Source organism: Malania oleifera, chromosome 7 (genome assembly GCF_029873635.1).
Source record: "Malania oleifera isolate guangnan ecotype guangnan chromosome 7, ASM2987363v1, whole genome shotgun sequence".
Classification (NCBI taxonomy): domain Eukaryota; kingdom Viridiplantae; phylum Streptophyta; class Magnoliopsida; order Santalales; family Ximeniaceae; genus Malania; species Malania oleifera.
In genome coordinates this window covers 15,773,839-15,793,414 of record NC_080423.1, presented here as the reverse complement: position 1 = coordinate 15,793,414, position 19,576 = coordinate 15,773,839, and the positions used below count along the sequence as shown (strand labels likewise).

At 37.1% G+C, this 19,576-nt stretch overlaps 1 protein-coding gene across 1 annotated transcript; it reads left to right on the top strand.

Annotated features, from left to right (window-relative positions):
* Positions 1-1,624: 1,624 nt before the first annotated feature.
* LOC131159213 (F-box/kelch-repeat protein SKIP6) lies at positions 1,625-19,292 on the top strand. The gene is made up of 2 exons (XM_058113939.1): positions 1,625-2,815; positions 18,902-19,292. Exon 1 carries the CDS (start codon positions 1,720-1,722, stop codon positions 2,785-2,787), a length of 1,068 nt encoding a protein of 355 aa, XP_057969922.1. The 5' UTR covers positions 1,625-1,719; the 3' UTR covers positions 2,788-2,815; positions 18,902-19,292.
* Positions 19,293-19,576: the final 284 nt, after the last annotated feature.

Here is a 19,576-nt window from a genome sequence, read left to right as displayed (position 1 = left end):
TATATTTATATATATTTTGAAAGAATATAAGAGAAATATACTAGTACTGACAGAAAATACAAAAGAAACAAGAACATCATGTTTATATCATTCCCTATATTTTCCTAGATACATAATTACTTTAAAGTACTTATAATATTGTGGTAAATTTACCCCCCAAAAAAAATACATGTGAGAACTCCATTTTTAAGGCTTTTGTGGTTTATCATTTGGTTCACTAAGTAGACTTGGTTTGGTTAGGCTAGGCTAAAGACCCTTAACCCATGTTTAGTGTAATATAAAAGGAGAATGAGGCTGACCAAGAAGGGGACTTGGCCCATTTAGATGGGATAAAGTTGGCTAGTTCACCCCCACTTGCTAAGTTTGACCAAAATATAAAATGACAAAAATGGCATCTTATTTTTCCAAATCTCTAAATTTATATAGAAAAGTTATTATTTTTTTTTTAAATTTCTAACTCTTACCTTATGTATGGGAGCATGGAATTTGAACGTTGGACTTTGATTTGTATGGATTATGTATTGAGTCTTTCAAAATTCACAATAAATTCAAATTTAAGTCACAAAATTTATGACCCCAATTGCTATCTCTTATAATTTTGAAAAGTTAAAAAATAAGTTATCTATTTTGTAGTTATTTTGAAACATGGAAATAAAAAATAAAAAAATTGTTTGAACATTTAAATAAACTCTATATTTTCTACCTTTTAAATTGAATCTTGAAAATTAAAAGATAAGTTAAAATATTCTTAAATTCTTTAGAAAACTAAAAATAAAAAATAAAAAATAAAAAATAATTTTCACAACTACATGGACCCTTAGTCTCTTATAGAGATTTTTCAACAATAAATCCATATATTGCATAGTTTCTAAACAAAAATGTATAGAAAATGTTTAGGAGAGAAGAATTGCCCAAGAAAAAAAAATCTAGAGAGTCAAAGATTCAAGTAGAAATCAATAAAATCAACAATTTAATATGTTAACTCAAGCATGCCAAAACTATTTTCCTTAGTTTAAGAAATTTAATAAATATATGGACAAAATTACGCAACAAACAACTAAAATTACAATGAAAACATACTATGCATATTCACGAATGCCTTGCACATTATCCCGAACATGGTGCAACCTTTAAATTTTCTAATTGGAAATAGTTTTATGACCAACTCTAAATCTTTGGGGGTCAATCATACAATTTGTTTTTCATTTGTTTAGTGACAAAAATATTTTAGGTTTCAACATGTTTTTGTTGTCTTTTGAAGTTTATATTTTTTATATTTTTAAATTTCTTGAATATATGTTTACTAAAGTAAAAAAAATATATATATATTATAATTTTTGATAATTTTCCATTTTTAAATTTATTTTATCGAAAGTTTTATTTTCAATAAGCTAAAAATTGATTATACAAAATGAGATTAACTGATTGATTGCATTCAAAAATTTATATTACGCCCAATACTTATTTTTCTCAAATTATCTGTCTGGGTCCTCTAATAATATCGACTTTAAATAATAATTTAAATTTTTATATGATTTTGAAATAATTTGATTAAAATTTTCTTACAGTTGATTAATAAATTATTTTTATTAATTAATCATTTGTATTACTTTAAAGTTTGATTAGGGGGCTGGCTCTCCATATCCAATCTCAGCCAGATTAGGTACTTCCACAGAATCACAGTCCGCTCCGGTCACCTACTAGACCTCGCCAGTCGCCATGGCCGACCAAACCTCCAGCTCCGGCGACCCTCTGCCGCCCCTTCTCATCCCCGGTCTCCCAAACGATGTTGCTCTACAGTGCATCGCCCGCGTCCCCCTCGTCCACCATCCCACTCTCTCCGCCGTCTCCAAATCTTGGCGCTCCCTCCTCCGCTCCCCTCTCCTCTTCGCCACCCGCTCTCGCCTCAACTGCTCCCGGCCCTTCCTCTTTATCAACATCCGCGTCCATCGCTCCTCCAAGTGGTTCGCTCTTCTTCAAAGCTCATCTACCCTCTCCCCTCTCCCGCCCCTACCCTCCGCCGCTGTCGGCTCCGCCGTCGCCGTCGTGGGTCCGAAAATCTTCGTCATCGGCGGCTGCGTCAACGACATCCCTTCGCCGGACGTTTGGATCTTCGACACGATATCTAACAGATGGGATCTGGGTCAGCGGATGCGCGTCGGGAGGGAGTTCGCGGCCGCGGGCGTCGTTGCCGGGAAGGTGTACGTGATCGGCGGGTGCGTGGTGGACTCGTGGGCGCGGTCCGCGAATTGGGCGGAGGTGTTCGATCCGGATCTGGGTTCGTGGGCGGGCGTGCCGAGCCCCGTGGAGGTGAAGGAGAAGTGGATGCACGCGAGCGCGGTGGTGGGGAATAGGATATTCGCGATGGCGGATCGGGGCGGGGTGACGTTTGATCCGGTGACAGCGGCGTGGGCGGCGGTGTCCCCGGGGCTGGATATGGGGTGGAGAGGACGGGCTGCGGTGGTGAATGGGGTGTTGTATTGCTATGATTATTTGGGGAGGATTAGGGGATATGATGTGGAGAAGGATGTGTGGATGGAGTTGAGGGGGGTGGACAAGGGATTGCCGAAGTTCTTGTGCGGAGCAACAATGGCGAATGTTGGGGGCAAGTTGGTGGTGGTTTGGGAGGACGGGAAGAAAGGCAAGGAGATGGAGATTGCGTGTGCAGAAGTGGAGGTTCGGAGAGAGGGTGATGGGCAGTTGTGGGGATCAATTGTTTGGTCCAGCTCGGTTCTTTCTGCCCCAGCTGGGTCGTCGATTATACATTGCTTGGCAGTTGAACAGTGAGGCGTCTGTTGGAACTTTAAACCACAAGGTATGTTAGTGCTTTGTTTCATTCTAGTTAGTGGAAGTTCAATTGCTGCAGATTTATGGTTTAGAATTGCATTGTATTACAATTTGCACATTAAGTGATAGGGTTGTTCATGGTTCATGGTTCTGGGTATCCGAACCAAACTTTTGTTCACCAAATTGAATTGATCCTATCGGTTTAGATATTTTCTGAACCAAAATCAAATCGAGTGTGTTTAACGAACGATTTGATTTGGATGTCTTATATGAATCAATCAGTTATTAAAAGTTTATAAATATTAATGTTTTGGAGATAAATTCAAATTAAAAAAATTATTCAATATTACTAATTCTAATAATCAAAAAACATAAAGCACCAATTCTTAAATTGAGTCACTCAACAAAGACCCGCTCTAATCGGAGGACCCTAGCAAGTTAGTTGAATGATCTCTTGCAAGTTTACCTATAAATCTGGCAAGGCAGTAGACCCAGCAAGGCGGCGGCAACGGACATGAGCAAATCTGGCGAGGTGGCAAGGTGGAGAGCAAAAATGTGGGACTAGGGACTCGCAAGTCAGCAACTACGCCGATTAGTGTGATGTCCGAAAGAGGGAGTGGAGGTTGGTGGTTGTAGACATCTCAATTTATGTAGATTTGCTGGTGCTCACTGCTAGCAAGCGTCGCCACTTAGTGTGGACCATGTGGTTGGAGTGGAGACTAGAGAGAGTGGAGTTTGGAGATTGGGTAACTGTCGGTTCGGGATCAACACAAATTGAAACCGAACCGATATCCAAAAACTTAAAAATATCTAAATTGAAACTGAACCCTACAAACCGGTTAATTGAAATTTTGGTTCGGTTTGGTTTAGATCAATTTTCAGATATTTTTAAACAACCCTATTAAGTGAGCACCCTAAGGAATGCACAAGGGCAGACTCTCAACATCTTGAGGGGAGTTTTGGGATTTTGTGTAAGATGGGGAGCCCCATAGATGACTTACTGGAGAATGAAGTCGCGTATCACTCTCAACTTGGAAGGTTGTTCACCCTTGTTGGCCCTTGGGTATGCTCTTGGATGTTGTCGTCCCATTCCAGACTGGATCATTAAGGGTTGTTGACCCTTTGGATGACTAAATTGAATAGTATATTGTGCCACTCTCCTTAGTTCATGTTGGTGGATGGTAAGTGACAAATGCTTTTACGCAAGGATTGTGCTATGGGATTAGAGTTGCCCTTAGCACTGGTGGAATGCAAGTTAAATTGCTTTATTGTTCAACTCTTGGTTCCTCAATGATAATCTCATTTAGAACAAGGGCTGTCATCCCGTGAGACTTAACCACTGAACTGGACACTAGAGTGTTTCTGTGAATGAGGAGTACAGATTGATAGGACTTGTGTATTCTTGTTGCCATATAGGTGTGACTCCATCACAATTTAGGCAAATTAGGGCAATAGTAGTTCCTCGTGGCCTTGGAAATTTGCCACCCGTGACATGCATATATTTCAAGACATTAATTCAATAGCAATATATAGAATGACTCAATAGTATAAATGCAATTTTTGATTAAAAAGATTTAATGTGTTTAAATTCTAGTCATGGAGGATTCATAAAAATATTTATGCATAAAAAATTGTTGGGATTTAACAAGTATAAAACAAAACTTGTGTGATTATATCCAAAACAACTGATTAGATCCATAAGGAACATTGCTTGTGGACTTTTTTTAAGTTTGAAAGCAAAAGGTCGAAAGGAATCTTAGATTGTGCCAACAAGAGTGTTGCAAAGGGGATATTTTTGAGGGTGTGATGATTATCTAGGTAAAGCGGTGAAGCATAAAGATTAGTGGTTCAAGTCGTGTTCTTGTTCCAAAGTTCAAGTTGAGACGGGTTTAAGTGGTAGCAAACCTTCACAGTTCCTTTGCTAACAATATTGAATATTTTGTGTTGTATTAAGAGGAAATGTTTTTTATATCTAAAATTATTTTCAAAATTCCCAAGCAACGTTCAATGGCATTTCTTAATGACTAATAATAATAACTAAGAAATTCCTTTGTCCCTTGAGCTCCGCCACCCTTCCTAAAACTTGGTAAAAATGATACCAATTCTGTTCATATGGTACCAAGTAATCAAATGGGCTGGGATACTTCATATGAACCACACAATGTGTTCTTGTACAATTGAAACTTGAAAGTAGCACAGATTATGCAACCCCTTTGTATGTTGTGAAAGTGAATACTTTAGCGTGTATGAAGTTTTGTAAATGCTCAATTTTTTTAAACCATTGATGTATTAAGCTAATTAAGGTAATGACTGTTGAAATTTGGTGGACGATAATGAAAATTAAGTTCCTGTTCAAAGACAGTAAATAGCCTTTCTATCATTATTATTTCTTTCCTGTTTAGCACTTACAAAGATAAGTCACATTTGAAAAGAATATGAAGCCTTAAAAGTTTCATATACAATTTGTTTTGTGACTATGTTGTGAATCTAGTTTAGCTGCTCCAGTGCACTGCAAATGAGTAGGTGTGTGTCCTATCAGTTGCATCTAACAAACTCGACTAACAATTTGTCTCTCTCCTTGACTGCAAACGAGGTAGTGGATACTTACCAAAAGGAAAAGAAAAAGGGATTGGTGTGTAAACTTGATATGGGGAAAGCTTTTGAGCATGTGAATTGGAACTTCCTTCTCATTGTTCTCAGGAAAATGGGTTTTGGGGAGCATTGGTGTAGTTGGATCGCTTATTGCATCGCCTCAACAATCTTCTCTGTGTTAATCAACGGGTGACCCACTGATTTCTTCCTCTCCTCTAGGGGTTTGTGACAAGGGGACCCTTTATCCCCCCTTTTGTTCATTGTGGTGATGGAGGTGTTGAGCTTCATGTTGATTAAATCTACAGGAGAATGGTTGTTCAAAGGCCTTAGAGTTGGCAGACCCGATAGGTCTATGGAGGTCACGCATCTCCTGTTCGTTGATGACTATTGTGTTTTGTGAGGATGACCTTGTCCACATTTTGAATTCAAGATGTATCTTGGCAGGGTTTGAGGCAATTTTAGGTATGAATGTTAACCTTGGAAAAAGTGAAATCATTCCAATGGGAGAAAATGTAGATGGGCCTGTCCTTGCTGATCTTTGAGGCTGCAAAATGGGTACTTTCCCTATTAACTACCTTGGGCTACCTCATGGCAGCAAACTCAAAGACAAAGGAGTGTGGGATCCCAACACTGAGAAATTTGAAAAAATGTTGGCTGGATGGAAGAGGAATTTCTGACTCATCCTCATCAAAAGCACCTTGACAAATCTCCTTGTTTACTTCATGTCTCTCCTCCCTATTTTTGAACATCTTGATCCCACCACCAATATTTTTTACTATTTGAAAATCTTCCTCTTGACTCACCTAAAATATCTTTTGCTGTTTTTTTAATAGAGCTAGCTATCCTACTCTAAAGAGAGTGTGTGTCTACACCATCCTTTATAGTCTAGTCACCATCTTTGATCATTTTATTTTTAAATTTTATTATATTTTCTTCCTTTAGACTCCGCCTGTGATGCACTTAATGTCTTAATTTTTTCACACATAACCGGTCCCAAGCCTGGGTAAAGGAGTAGGGTTGCATTAGGTAGCTGACAGCCAGTGTAAAATTTGCCAGATCACTATGATATGAATCTTTACAAAATATTTGCTGGGATGTCCCCTACGAGCAACGCGTTGCACTTGTACCACCCGGGTGTAGTGAAAAGTGGACGAGAGTGGGCTAAGTCGTCGCCCCGAAGCGATGCGCCGTGTCAGCGCCCAGGTATCAAATATGCGAGAGTTTTTGCATCATTCTGGACGTGGGCAGGTAAAGACGTTAGTTCAGGAAATTAAGATTAGATTAGCAACTTGGAATATAGGGATACTTACGTTTAAAAGCATAGAATTGTGGATATAATGATTAGACGAAGAATTAATATCTTTTGCCTTCAAGAAACTAAGTGGGTGGGGGGGAAAGTTAGAGATATTGATAAATTAAGATTTAAACTTTGGTACACTGAAAAAGAAAAACGTAAGAATGGAATAGGAATTATTATTGATAAAAATTAAAAAGATAGCGTTGTTGATGTAAATAGAGTAGGGGATAGAATTATAAAAATCAAGATGGTATTAGGACAAGAGATAATAAATATCATTAGTGTTTATGCTCCTCAAGTCGGCTTAGCAGAAAATCTTAAGAGACAATTTTGGGAAGATACAGATAGTATTATACAAGGCATATGAGGAATGAGTAAATATTTATAGGAGGAGATCTGAATGGACACGTTGAAAGAGATAATAAAAATTATGAGAGGATACTGAGGATATGGATATGGGGACAAAAATGAGCTTGGGGAGATGATCTTAGACTTCACTATGTCATATGATTTTAGTATAATGAATACTTGCTTTAAGAAGAGAGAAGAACATTTAGTAACCTTTAAAAGTAGACAAAATATAAGTCAAATAATTTTTTTTTTTTAACTAGGAGGGTATATCGTTAATCATGCAAGGATTATAAAGTTATTTCAAGTGAAAGCCTAATGCCCTAACCACACATCATCGTCTTAGTGTTAAATATATTTATTAAAAAATGGAAGAAAAAGGATAAAATAAACCACTGTAAGAGAACTAGGTGATGGAACCTAAAAGGAGAAAATATAATAAAATTTAAAGATAAAATAATCAAAGATGGGCATTGGACTATAGAGGATGGGATAGATACAAATAATCTTTGGAGTAGATTGGCTAGCTCTATTAACAAGATAGCAAAAGAGATTTTAGGTGAATCAAGGGGAAGATTCTCGAAGAGCAAAGAAAGTTGATGGTGGGATAAAGTTGTACAAAAAACCATAAAGACAAAAATTTGGTATAAAGTTGATGGTGGGATAAAGTTGTACAAAAAACCATAAAGACAAAGAATTTGGTATAAAATGTGGTAAAAATGTAAAAACAGAGATAACTTTGAAAAGTATAAGGAGTTAAGAAAAGATGCAAGAAAGGTCGTTAGTGAAGATAAATACAAATCATTTAATAGTTTTTATGATATATTAGATACAAAATAAGGGGAAAGAGATATATTTAAACTTGCTAAAGTTAAAGAAAGGAAGAGTAAAGACTTAGGAAATGTAAAATGTATAAAAAGTGAGGATGATATTATCTTAGTTAAGACAAAGACAGTAATGAAAATCAAATAGAATGCTTAAATTTAGAATTGTCAAATGAGGAAAAGACTAAAAATATGAGATTTATTCACAAAATTAGAGTTAACGAAATTAAGTTTGTACTAAAAAAGATGAAAAATGGGAAAGCTATGGGACCAGATAACATCACAATTGAAATTTGGAAATGCTTAGATGATGACGGAATTATATGGTTAACTAATTTATTTAATACAATTATAAAAACTAAGAAAATGTTAGATGAATGGAGGAAAAACACTTAAATACCTATATAAAAAAAGAAAGGAGATATTTAAAATTGTAATAACTATCGTGGAATTAAACTTAGGAGTCATACGATGAAACTATGGGAAAGGATAGTTGAACAAAGATTAAGGTTGGAAACGAAGGTCTCAGAAAATTAATTTGGTTTTATGCCTTGGAGATCTACCATAGAAGCTACAATCTTTTAAGAAGATTAATGGAAAAGTTTAGGGAAAAGAAGAGGGACTTGCATATGATATTTATTGACCTTGAGAAAGCATATGATAGGATACCTAGGGAAGTTTGATGGTGGGTTTTAGAAAAAAAAAAAAAAAGGGTGTATGTAGTAGGTATACTGATGTCATTAAGGATATGTAGGATGGAGTAATGACTAGGGTAAGGACTATAGATGGAGAAACTAGAGAATTTCTAATCACCATAGGTGTACATGAAGGATCTGCTTTGAGTCCGTATCTTTTTGCTTTAGTGATGGACCATTGATTAAGAGTATTCAAAAGGAGGTTCCATGGTGTATGTTGTTTGCAGATGATATTGTATTAATTGATGAAACTAAGGACCGAGTAGAGGCTGAGTTGGAATTATGGAAAAAAGCTTTAGAATCTGGAGGCTTTAGGATAAGTTGAAATAAAACAGAATATATGAAATGTAATTTTAGTGTGATAGGAGAAATATTTGAGACAAAGTTAAATTTGATGATGAAGAAATAAATAACACTTGTAGATTTCGATACCTTGGATCTATTATGCAAGTTGAAGGAGAAATTGAAGATGATGTAATGTATAGAGTTAAAGCAGGTTGGGTAAAATGGAGAAGTGCTTCATGTGTGCTCTGTGATCGTAAAATACCCTTAAAATTGAAAGGGAAGTTTTATAGGATAGCTATAAGACCAATTATGCTTTATGGATCGGAATGTTGGGCGACGAAGAAATATAATATCCAAAAAGTAAAAGTTGTCGAGATGAGAATGTTTAGATGAATGAGTGGTATAACATTGAAAGATAAATTAAGGAATGAACATATTCGCAGTAAGTTAGGTGTAGCTCCTATAGAGGATAAGATAAGGGAGGGACGACTCAGATAGTATGGACACTTGGAACGTAGGCCACATAGTGCACCAATGAGGAAGAGTGAGTTAGAACTGTGGGGGCCAGTAGAAGGGGTACGGGTAGACCTAAAATAACTTGGGAGGAGATAGTAAAGATTTAATATCTCTAAATTTGTCAAAAGAAACGGTCCATGATCGCATAAATTGATGGAAAATGATTCATATAACCGACCCCACCTAGTGGGACTTAAGGTTTGATTTTGTTGTTGTTGTTGTTGTATTATATATTTTCTCCCTTTAGGTTCCACTATCTAGTTCTCTTACATTGATTTATTTTATCCTTTCTCTTCCATTTTTTAATACATATATCTACACTAAAACTCTATATTATATGATTAAGCATTCACCTGGGATAACATGACGATCCTTACATGATAAATGATCTACCCTCCTAGTTAAGAAAAAATCCATTTAACTTTTATTTTGTTTATTTTGAAGGTTATAAGTGTTTTTGTCTCTTCTTAAAGCAAATATTCATTGTAAGAAAATCGTATGACATAGAGAAGTCTAAGATCATCTCTCCAGACTCATTTTTGTCTCCATATTCATATCCTTCATGTAATCTCTCATAACTTTTATTATCCCTTTCAATGTGCTCATTCAGATCTGCTCTTATGAATATTTTCTCAGTCCTTGACATGCCTTGTATGATACTATCTATATCTTCCTAAAATTGTCTCTTAAAATTTTCTGATAAGCCTACTTAAGGAGCATAAGCACTAATGATATTTATTATCTCTTGGCCTAAGATCATCTTGATTTTTATAATTCTATCCCCTACTCTATTTACATCTACAACACTGCCTTTCAAGTTTTTGTCTACAACAATTCTTATCCCATCCTTATGTTTTTCTTTTCCAGTGTACTAAAGTTTAAATTCTAATTTATCAATTTCTCTAGCTTTCTCCCCCACCCACTTAGTTTCTTGAAGGCAGCTTATATTAATTTTTCTTCTAATCATTGTGTCCACAATTTTTATGTTTTTACCCGTAAGTGTCCCTATATTCCAAGTTGCGAATCTAATCTTAGTCCCCTAAACTAACTTCTTTATCTGCCCACATCCAAAATGATGCAGGAACCCTCGTGTATTTGACAACGTACCTAAGCGCCGACACGTCGCGTCGCTTCTTAACGGCAACTGAGCCCACCCTTGCCCACTTTTCACTACACCTAGGTGGTATAAGTGCAATTCGTCGCTTGTACGGGACGCCGTAGTGAATTTTTGGTAAAGATTCATATCATTTATGCTGGCTGTCAACTACCTAACGTAACCCTCCTCCTTTACCTGGGCTTGGGACCAGTTGTGTGTGAAAATATTAGGACATTAAGTGCATCACAGGCAGAGTTATAACATGAAAACAACTGAATTCACAAAACAATTAACCAACTGTCACAAGCCGAACACTTCACATCTTGTGAAGGGCTATGCGGCCCTAGCTATAACATTCTTTACTTAACTAGTCAGCTAAAAGTATATTGTGGTTTACCACAGGAACACGTTCATAATTATCAAATGTAAAGTAAACGGAAGCAATAAGCAATCATGTGAGCAAATGAGAATCATGCAGTAAATTGTAAAGCAACTCAATTGATTACCAACACCTCCGCAGGCAACATGTGTTTAGCAAGGGAAGCAAATAGGCTAAACACGTTTACAAATGCGAGTAAGTTTTACAATGACTGATCAACATTGAAAAAAATAAAAAGAAAAATGAAGAAGAAGATCTATATTAAGCCCACCAAGTCTAGGAGGCTTATCCCTAGCGAGACCAAAAGCTAATACCCTGTCCTCTTCCTTAATAGGCCTCTCCAACCAAGACAACTGGACATCCGAAATAGGACCCTCCACTTGAACAGCTCAAGCATAGGTCTTTCTAAATCTTCTTCAGCGAACCAAGCCCTAAAAAAAAAAAAAAATCAGTTACCTTTTCTGCTATCAACCTCTCTTCTATCACTATTTGCCCTGACCTCAACTCCAATTCTCTAATAGAATTACACCTCATTTGCCCATTAGCCCCTTATGAAAGAATTTAGAATTGCAGTACCCCTCTCTAACCCATTTAATCTTGGTTTTCTGCCTCCCCTAAACTCCTTAAGAACACTTTCTAGCTTATTCATGAAACTCAAAATTCTCCCTCTCCCCTCCTCAATAAGCGTCCACACCCCTCCCCCCCCCCCCCCCCCCCCCCGAAAAACAAAAAAAAAAAATTCTCCTTATCCAACACACCCAACTCACTCAAATTGCTCCCTTTTAAAAAAACTGTAACATTTCCAGACACCTCTAAAATCCACTTTTAAACTTCCCTTTCAACCCTTTAAGCTTCTTCATAAATCTAAAACCTCCCCACCAAATAGCATTGCAACTACCACAAAACTCCTTTGCCAAATTACAAAATCCATAATGTCCATCCATGTATTCTCAAACCAAACTGGAGTAGGAACCTGTTTAATCATTCTAGACTCCAACCAAACAGGAAAATAATACAACATGAACCTAGCAAGAATCTCTTGAGTGAGATCAGGAAACCCATCCTCCCACTCCTCAGTAAAAGAAACGATCTAATCTACTAGCTACAGCTCTATCCCCCCGTGAGTCCAAGTAAACAAAGAATTCTGCAACTGAACATCTCTCAAACCAGAGTCTCTAATATAGGAATAAAAACTGTGTACTAGACAAAAACCTTCCACCACCTTTTTAAATCTCACACCATTGAAGTCTCTCCCTACCATCCATCTAGGATATAACAAAACCCATATACAGCCCCAAGTTCCTCCCAAAATTGAGATCTAAAAGTAGGTCTAGGGGGACCATACACAGAAGTAAACCACCACTGCCCCACATCCTCCACTTCCAACAACACAGACAATGGGAAAAAAAATCCGTAATGCAATCCATTACATTAGGAAGAGTATCAAATGAGCAAAATACCTCTTGAAGCCTATCTAGAAGATAAGAGTATCCTACTCTTTAGGACTACCAAGCGCAAATTTCCCTAATAATACTCTCCTACCTGAAGGGCTTATCAATTTAAATCTATCTCATCCAAAAGGCCTTGTGGATCCAGATTGTCTCCTTGCCCCCTAAAGAACTAAACTAATGATTATTTCCCCTTTTAGTTTCCTCCCTCTGGCACGTAGTATAATTCAGAAAATTAGGTTCTCTTCTTGGAAAGGAAAGAATATTTTTCGCAGGCTTAGAAACCCCTTCAGTAGTTATAGGAGATACCATTGGAGATTTATTCAAACCCTTTTCCATACTACCATTAGGCACAACAATATCAGAATGTGAAGAATAAACTGAATGTTAAATAGGAGCTAAATGTGAATTAAAAGATGAATTTGAAACATATGAAACAATGGCGAAATATCCTTCCTGAACTACAGTATTTTGATGACCAGTATCTTCCTTTAAATGGCGAACACCAGCCTGTACATTCACAAAGATTCCTGAAGAGTCCACTATCATCCCTTTTCTTTGATTGAAAATATCTGATTTCCCTAGTTCCACAATATCCGAGCTTGAAACCTCATTTACAAATTCTTCTCGAACCAAAGTTTTCCATTTATTGATCCAACAACAGGCCCTTTTCCTAATCACACATGCTATCATATAATTATCATCCTTGTCAAAGAACTCTCAGGTCAAGGGAGACTCATAATCAAGATCCTCCTGCATCACCTACTTGTCCTTAAATTTCAGCAAATTTAACTCAATTTCCAGATTAGCTTTTGAATTGACTTTGTTAGGACTAAATTATTACAAAAGGCAAGCTTTTCTCAAACATGTCTACCACTTGAACCCCTTGACGCTGCAAAGCTTCAGAACTCCCATCGTGCTTCACCAAATCGCTACACAGGTGATATTGATCTTTCTGTAGAATCTCACGTCCAACTTGAAGAACTTCCGCCACAATTTCGACTTTCCCACCAGTCTCTCCCAAGCTCATCACTGAACACCTGCTATTGGGTTTAGATTTCACAGCCAAATCATTTTTTGTTTTTTATCTCCAGCATTCCCCTGTGTAACCTTTCTTCCAGTAGGCCCAGAAACATCAAGCCCAATACCCTTATTTGCATTGTATGACCTTGAACTAGCTCCACAACAGCTGCAAGCCCAATATTAGATAGCACAATAGCATGACCAGCTGGCCCCAGCCCTCCCACTTCCGAACTAGGATTCCTACTATTGTCCAGCAAATCTCAGGAGGAATCAAAATTGAATTCCCCCAAATCTGTTGGTCGACAAATCTGTTCCTACAACTGATCTCTCCAGCAATCTTCTCAGCGTCAACCTTCTCCAAAATTTGGCCAAAATCTCTGGCTAATCCCCTCTCCATCCAGTTGGCTTCGAGCCATCATCGTGAAGAGATGTAAATGAATGTTGCTAAAATCCAGATGATGTCATATTTGATGTTGCACGAGCACACTTGATGAATGATTTGGTAAATGAGATTGCTAACCTAATATATGCATCTCATAATCATGTGTAGAGTCTAGTATTTAATTTCTTATAATTTTAATTTACTTGTTTTCATGCCTGTATGAGACCACCACAATTTAAAGGATGGAGGCTATAAAATTATTTAAAATTTTACTATTAAATCAAGTAACCAAACACCTCATTTATTTTTGACACAGCAAAACAGTGCTTAGACTCGAGAACTTATCTAATTCACCCCAATGATAGTACTTACTGGTAAGTGGTTCCAAACAATTCGTCCAAAACCGCATTGACCCAACATGCATGGTTCAGTGGTCTATGGGTACTTAATCCACAACCTTTTTTACTGTCTCTATATTTGAGATTATTTTTGTTTTTTTTTTTTTTTTGGTGATTTCCAAATGAGCTCCATTAAAATCACAGCAAACTGCTAGAACTCCTTGTCAATGTGTTGATAAGTGATGAGTACTGCCTCTCCGCTCTAATTGACTTAAAAATAAATAAATAAATAAGTATTTAGCAGCCACGAAGAAGATTGAAAGCCTTTGGCTAGCCGGCATGGATGAAAAGATGTGATGCTGTCTTAGATTCTGTACACACAGATGGCAACGGTATCTTCAATTTTCCAGTGGCAAGCTTCTGACAGTGCCTGCAGAGGAATGGCATTAGAAAAGGCAAATACCTTCCAAATAGAGGCTTCCAAAGAAGAACCTAATCAAATCTGTAACTTCGAACACACAGCAAAGATTCCCTTTTTGTAGGCATCCAGAAGAGAGAGTTAAGTTTTTTTGTGTTCAAACATCTAAAAATTTTACAAAAAACTGTAAAAAAAAAAAATAGTCTGCACATCAAATTGGCAAAAAGAATTTATGTCAATGCACAATTGGCAGATCAAGAAACAGGGAAAAAAATTGTTATCAAAATAATTACAGATCCATGGATTAAAAAAATGCATCACCATAAAAAAAAATTTTTAAAATCCTTTTTGTTTTAGTCTAAAACTCCCAACCTTCTTCATCTTTCCCCAACAATATCTAAAGATTGAAGGAGAAAATTGTTGAATCAATGCTCTCATAAAAAAATCAAACAAAAAAATTAAAGAAAAATTAGGTAAAAATAACAGAAAATTTTGAAAAGTTACCAAAAACTGTTGGAGTTTGTAGAAGACAAGGCTGAGAAATCCAAATCTGAGAAGGCTAGGCAAATAGCGACGGAGATCAAGATAGCTGAATTGGTGGTGGGTCATAGCCTAGATCTTGCCGTTACTAATGATTGTGGTGCAAGCAGTGTGAGTTGGTTGTAGCCTGGGCATCTTTGTATTCAGTCATACAAGGGCGATATGGTCGTAACATAAATCACCACTTTTTCTAGCAATGGAAGAGAGGAGAGAGGCATCACAGGAGGGTAGATGGAGATTCAGAATTCTGATTAGGAGTCAAAAGAATTAAGTTCATTGAATAAGAGAACTTCAGGCACAATTTGAGTATGTTCTCAAACCATTGATGTAGTGCCCCGACTCATCACATGGGCCCAGGGTGCTATTTTAGTGACGTCTGTGAACCTGATACCATATTCATTATATAAATGTAGCCGAAATAAGTATAACATTCTCCAAAATTCATTATCAGAGTTCTAAACTGCTAACAATAATAAAAGTCTCCTGATATCCATATTACATTCCAACCAAAAGAAAGAAAACTAACTCAGTCCGTACGACCATATTACATATCCAGAAAACTTCATACATAACTTAAATACAATAATTCTTACAGATACTCACAAAAACTAAACTAGCTATCACCCCATCTTGGAGTTCGCTATACTCGATCCTGAGATGGTCCTGAAAAATGATTTGTATATTGGGGTGACACTTCTCAGTAAGGCAGATTAAATTAATATCAGTGTGTGACCAACATGAATTTTAGTGTATACAGAAAACATTCCATTCTCCATTTGACCGAAAATAACAGTTATACATTATACTCTGCACAGTTGAAAATACTCTTTTCATTTCCACCATATAAACTAGTTCTGTAAACAAATATTGCCATTTACATAAATTAGCATATATGCATGAAAGGCACTCCTTGGGACTAAACACCATTTATTTTCCCCATGGTACGAGTTATGCGGCCCGTTAGCCCTGGGGGATCAACTCAAACTAAGTCAAAGTATCCATCTGCTAATATACACCTGCAGGCATCCGCAACCTAGTTGCTGGTCCGATTACCTTACCACTTCATGGTCTGGATCCTAGGGAAGATACCATCTCTACATAGGCAAATTGGTTGAAACCACCCTACACCTCTCTATCCGGTGTGGGCGCACATGGCCAAATAATGATTCCCTAGCAACGGTACCGTGCTCACAATACAACTGGTCCTCAGGGTTCCTAAAGCATATCATGCAATTTAAGTAATGAAAATAGTAGTTTAAATATTATTTTATACAAAAACTGTCATTTAATAAAACTCGACTCCCAGTCATCACATAATGCCCGACCCCCAGTCGTCATGTACCACTCGGCTCTTAGCTTGTTAAACAAAGCCCCGGCCCTCGGCTGTCAATTAAACCTGGCCCCCAACCGTCAAGTGAAACTCGGCCCCCGGCCGTCACATAAAATCCGGCTTGCAGTCGTCATATCAATATACTGCATTTTTCACAAACAGTTCCAGTATTTTCACAACCATACACAAATTCAGTTATACAATAACCTCCAAATTTTATTCACCTGCCACACAATTTCAATATATAGTCCATAATTAACCCACAAATACCTCATAATATATTTAATTTGATAAACAAACCTTCCACCGTCCATAATATTTAAAGTACCATATCATATATCCTAAATTTGAAAAGTCCATTTTGAACAGTTGATTTTCGATATAACAACTGAAGATATAAATATACATAACAGTTGATTTTCGATATAACAACTGAAGATATAAATATACATACATATGAAGTAGTTTGACCAGTTCACTTTCAGTAAATACCTGACTTAATTTAATCTTCTTACCTATTTAGTAAGAGAGTTCCTGCAACGCTCCTATAGCCCACCCTACGGCAATACAGAGTTCAAAATCTTAAAATCACATTTTTCCCACTTTAATCAACTCAAAACCTAGATTAGCAACCATTAAACATCCTCAGGCTCATGCACCCCATTTAACTACAGATAGCCCATTTCTATCATTACCTCAACTTTGGAGTGATGCCTGGAAAGACCTAGTTCAAAAAATCTACTCCTCTAGACTTGTAGAAAAACGCCCCTAGATCCTCCTGGTAACTTCCGATTGTCGATTCGGGCGACGAATGGCAAGAAATCGAAGAGAGAAGGGTAAGGGGTGCGGGTTAGAGAGAGAAAGATAGAGATATTTAGGTTCTTAATAAAGAAGTAATTTAAAAATCTATTTATAGGCCGTTAACCCGACTGAATTCGTCAATGAATGGAGCCTTCGTTGACGAGTTGCAAAAGGATGTTCATCGACGAAAGAAGGGGTTCGTCATCAAACCTTAAGCCTGAAATTTCCTGACATTTGGGATTTCTTCGTCGATGATGCCTGAATTTTGTCAATGAGACACAGAAGGCTGCTCGTCGACGAAAACAGGGGATTCGTCGACGAGTCCTACTTCTTTGCCCTTTTAAATTTTCCTTCCTTTTTTTCTTGTTTATTTCTTTTATTTTCTGGGTTTAGGTTTCTACAATTGAAGTCTGACCAGTTCTTTTAGGATTGCACCAATTTAAAGTTAGATCTCTGTTCATAAGCAAATGAGTACAACAGAAACCCTTTTGTCTAGATTCCATTCTTTTGAACCCGGCTACATGAACTGTGCTGTCTTTCACTGATAGAGCCTGAGAGTCTGAAGTAGGGACTGCAATTCCTTCTTATTTGTCACCCAGAGGCTGCCCATATTGACGTGTTCCATTTCCAAGTATAAAACAAGTAGCCTAGGGTGCATTTGTTTCGTTATTCAAAGGATTGGTATTTGACCATACTGAACTGGTTATGATAATTATTGTATTCCCGGAGCACGGGTGAAATGCTCTGACCTGCCATGAAAATGCTCCAAAATGCTTTCCACATAGGAGTGAATTGTTTCGCTCGACCAAAGGAAAATATGATATCTTGCAATACTTCATTGCAAAGTTCTTAAAAGCTCAATTGATACTTGCCCTGTGGCTTGCCTCAAAACTAGGCATGGTAGTCTCACACCTTGAGGCTGAGTCTAAAATACCAAATCCGAAAAGGCCAACGCATTACACACTGAGGTTTATGCATTTGTACCCTAAGGCATGCCTTTTGTACCTTTTTGGTTGAGGCTCGCGCATTTCGGGTGTATGAACCTCAAGTTAGATTAGGCTAGAATATTTGAACTACTTGTTTATATGAAAGAAATGACATAATATGAGTTGATTTATAAAACTCTGGACAACTTTCAAAATAATTGAGAGTTGCATCGTAGATCTTGAAAATGATTTGAATCTTGTAATGTAAAGCCATCTTTGGACATGACTTACATAATGATTCAAGTTAGTATTTTTTTGAATGGTATAAAAGTATTTTACAAATTATATTTGATTTTTTTTCATTTATTTTTGTAATTTTTTAATTTTTTTTAAAAATATGTAATTTATTGTAGCTTTGATGCCTTGCCTTTTAAGGATTAAAATACTTTCCCTTATTCCTTCACCTTTTAAAACATTGTTTCATTGTAAAAAGCTTGCAGTATATATTTGAGCTTGCAAATCCAGACTTGTCATACAAGCTTTTAGCAATTAAAGCTACGGCTGCATTTGCCCGGTATTGGGTTTTCTTATTTTTATTTATTTATTTATTTTGGTTGTCTTTTTCTATTTGCGGGGAAAGGAGGTGGTTTGAGAGTTGCAGAATCTCCAGTATCCAAAGCTGCTAACCAAACCTTTCTTTCTGGCTCATGAGTAGTCTTAATTCAATCAGCAAATGGCTTTTTTATCATCCAAGTCTGCAGAGCTGCTTCTTATGTTTTGTGCTGTTGCAAGTTACTGCTTTATTTTTGAATTCAAAATTTATAGTTCCTTCAAGTTTCGAATTTAGTAAGCTCATCCAGAAGTGAAAAAATGCAGGTTTTGCGACCCGTTCCCTCCTCCCTTACCAAATGTCAAACCATCACAGGGATGGCAGCAAAGAGACCGAAGGCTGAGTATTGCAATATGAGCTTGAACCTAGATAAGATGCCTCCTTCAATGCTAAAAGCCAATGTGATTATTACCGCAGTGGGAGACCAGAATCATTGCATGGGTCCTGCAAGAGCTGGGTCTTGTTTTGCCAATTTGTGGTTGATGATTGAAAGTTTCTAGGGTTATTTAGAGACCATTGAATGATTCAGTTTGCTTCTTTTCTCGTGCTTGTTGCACAATGCACAGGTTTTCTGTCGGCCCAGGTGGCTAGAGGTGGGGTGAATAGACGTTCTTCACGGATAATTAATTTGTTTTTTTTTTTTCTACAAACACAAAATTATCTTTGGCAAGAAGCAAGCATGATATACCTTAATATTTGAAAGCAAATAAACTAAAGCAAGTAAGAAAGACAAGGGAAAGAGAAACTTAACACGACGATATTAATGTGGTTCGGTACCAAGCCTTTGTCCATGGTAGTCCAACTGAAGGATTTCCAGATCCACTAAGCAATCCTCTTTAAGGTGGAGAAGCCTTTACAACATGGTTACAAAACCCAGCTGCTCACCAAGAGCTTATAGTCACGTTGTTCACCAAGAATCACCTTTACAAAAGCTCACCAAG

Bases quoted from the DNA above. Each gene is read 5' to 3' on its own strand.
- LOC131159213 (XM_058113939.1), top strand. From the start codon at position 1,720: ATGGCCGACCAAACCTCCAGCTCCGGCGACCCTCTGCCGCCCCTTCTC.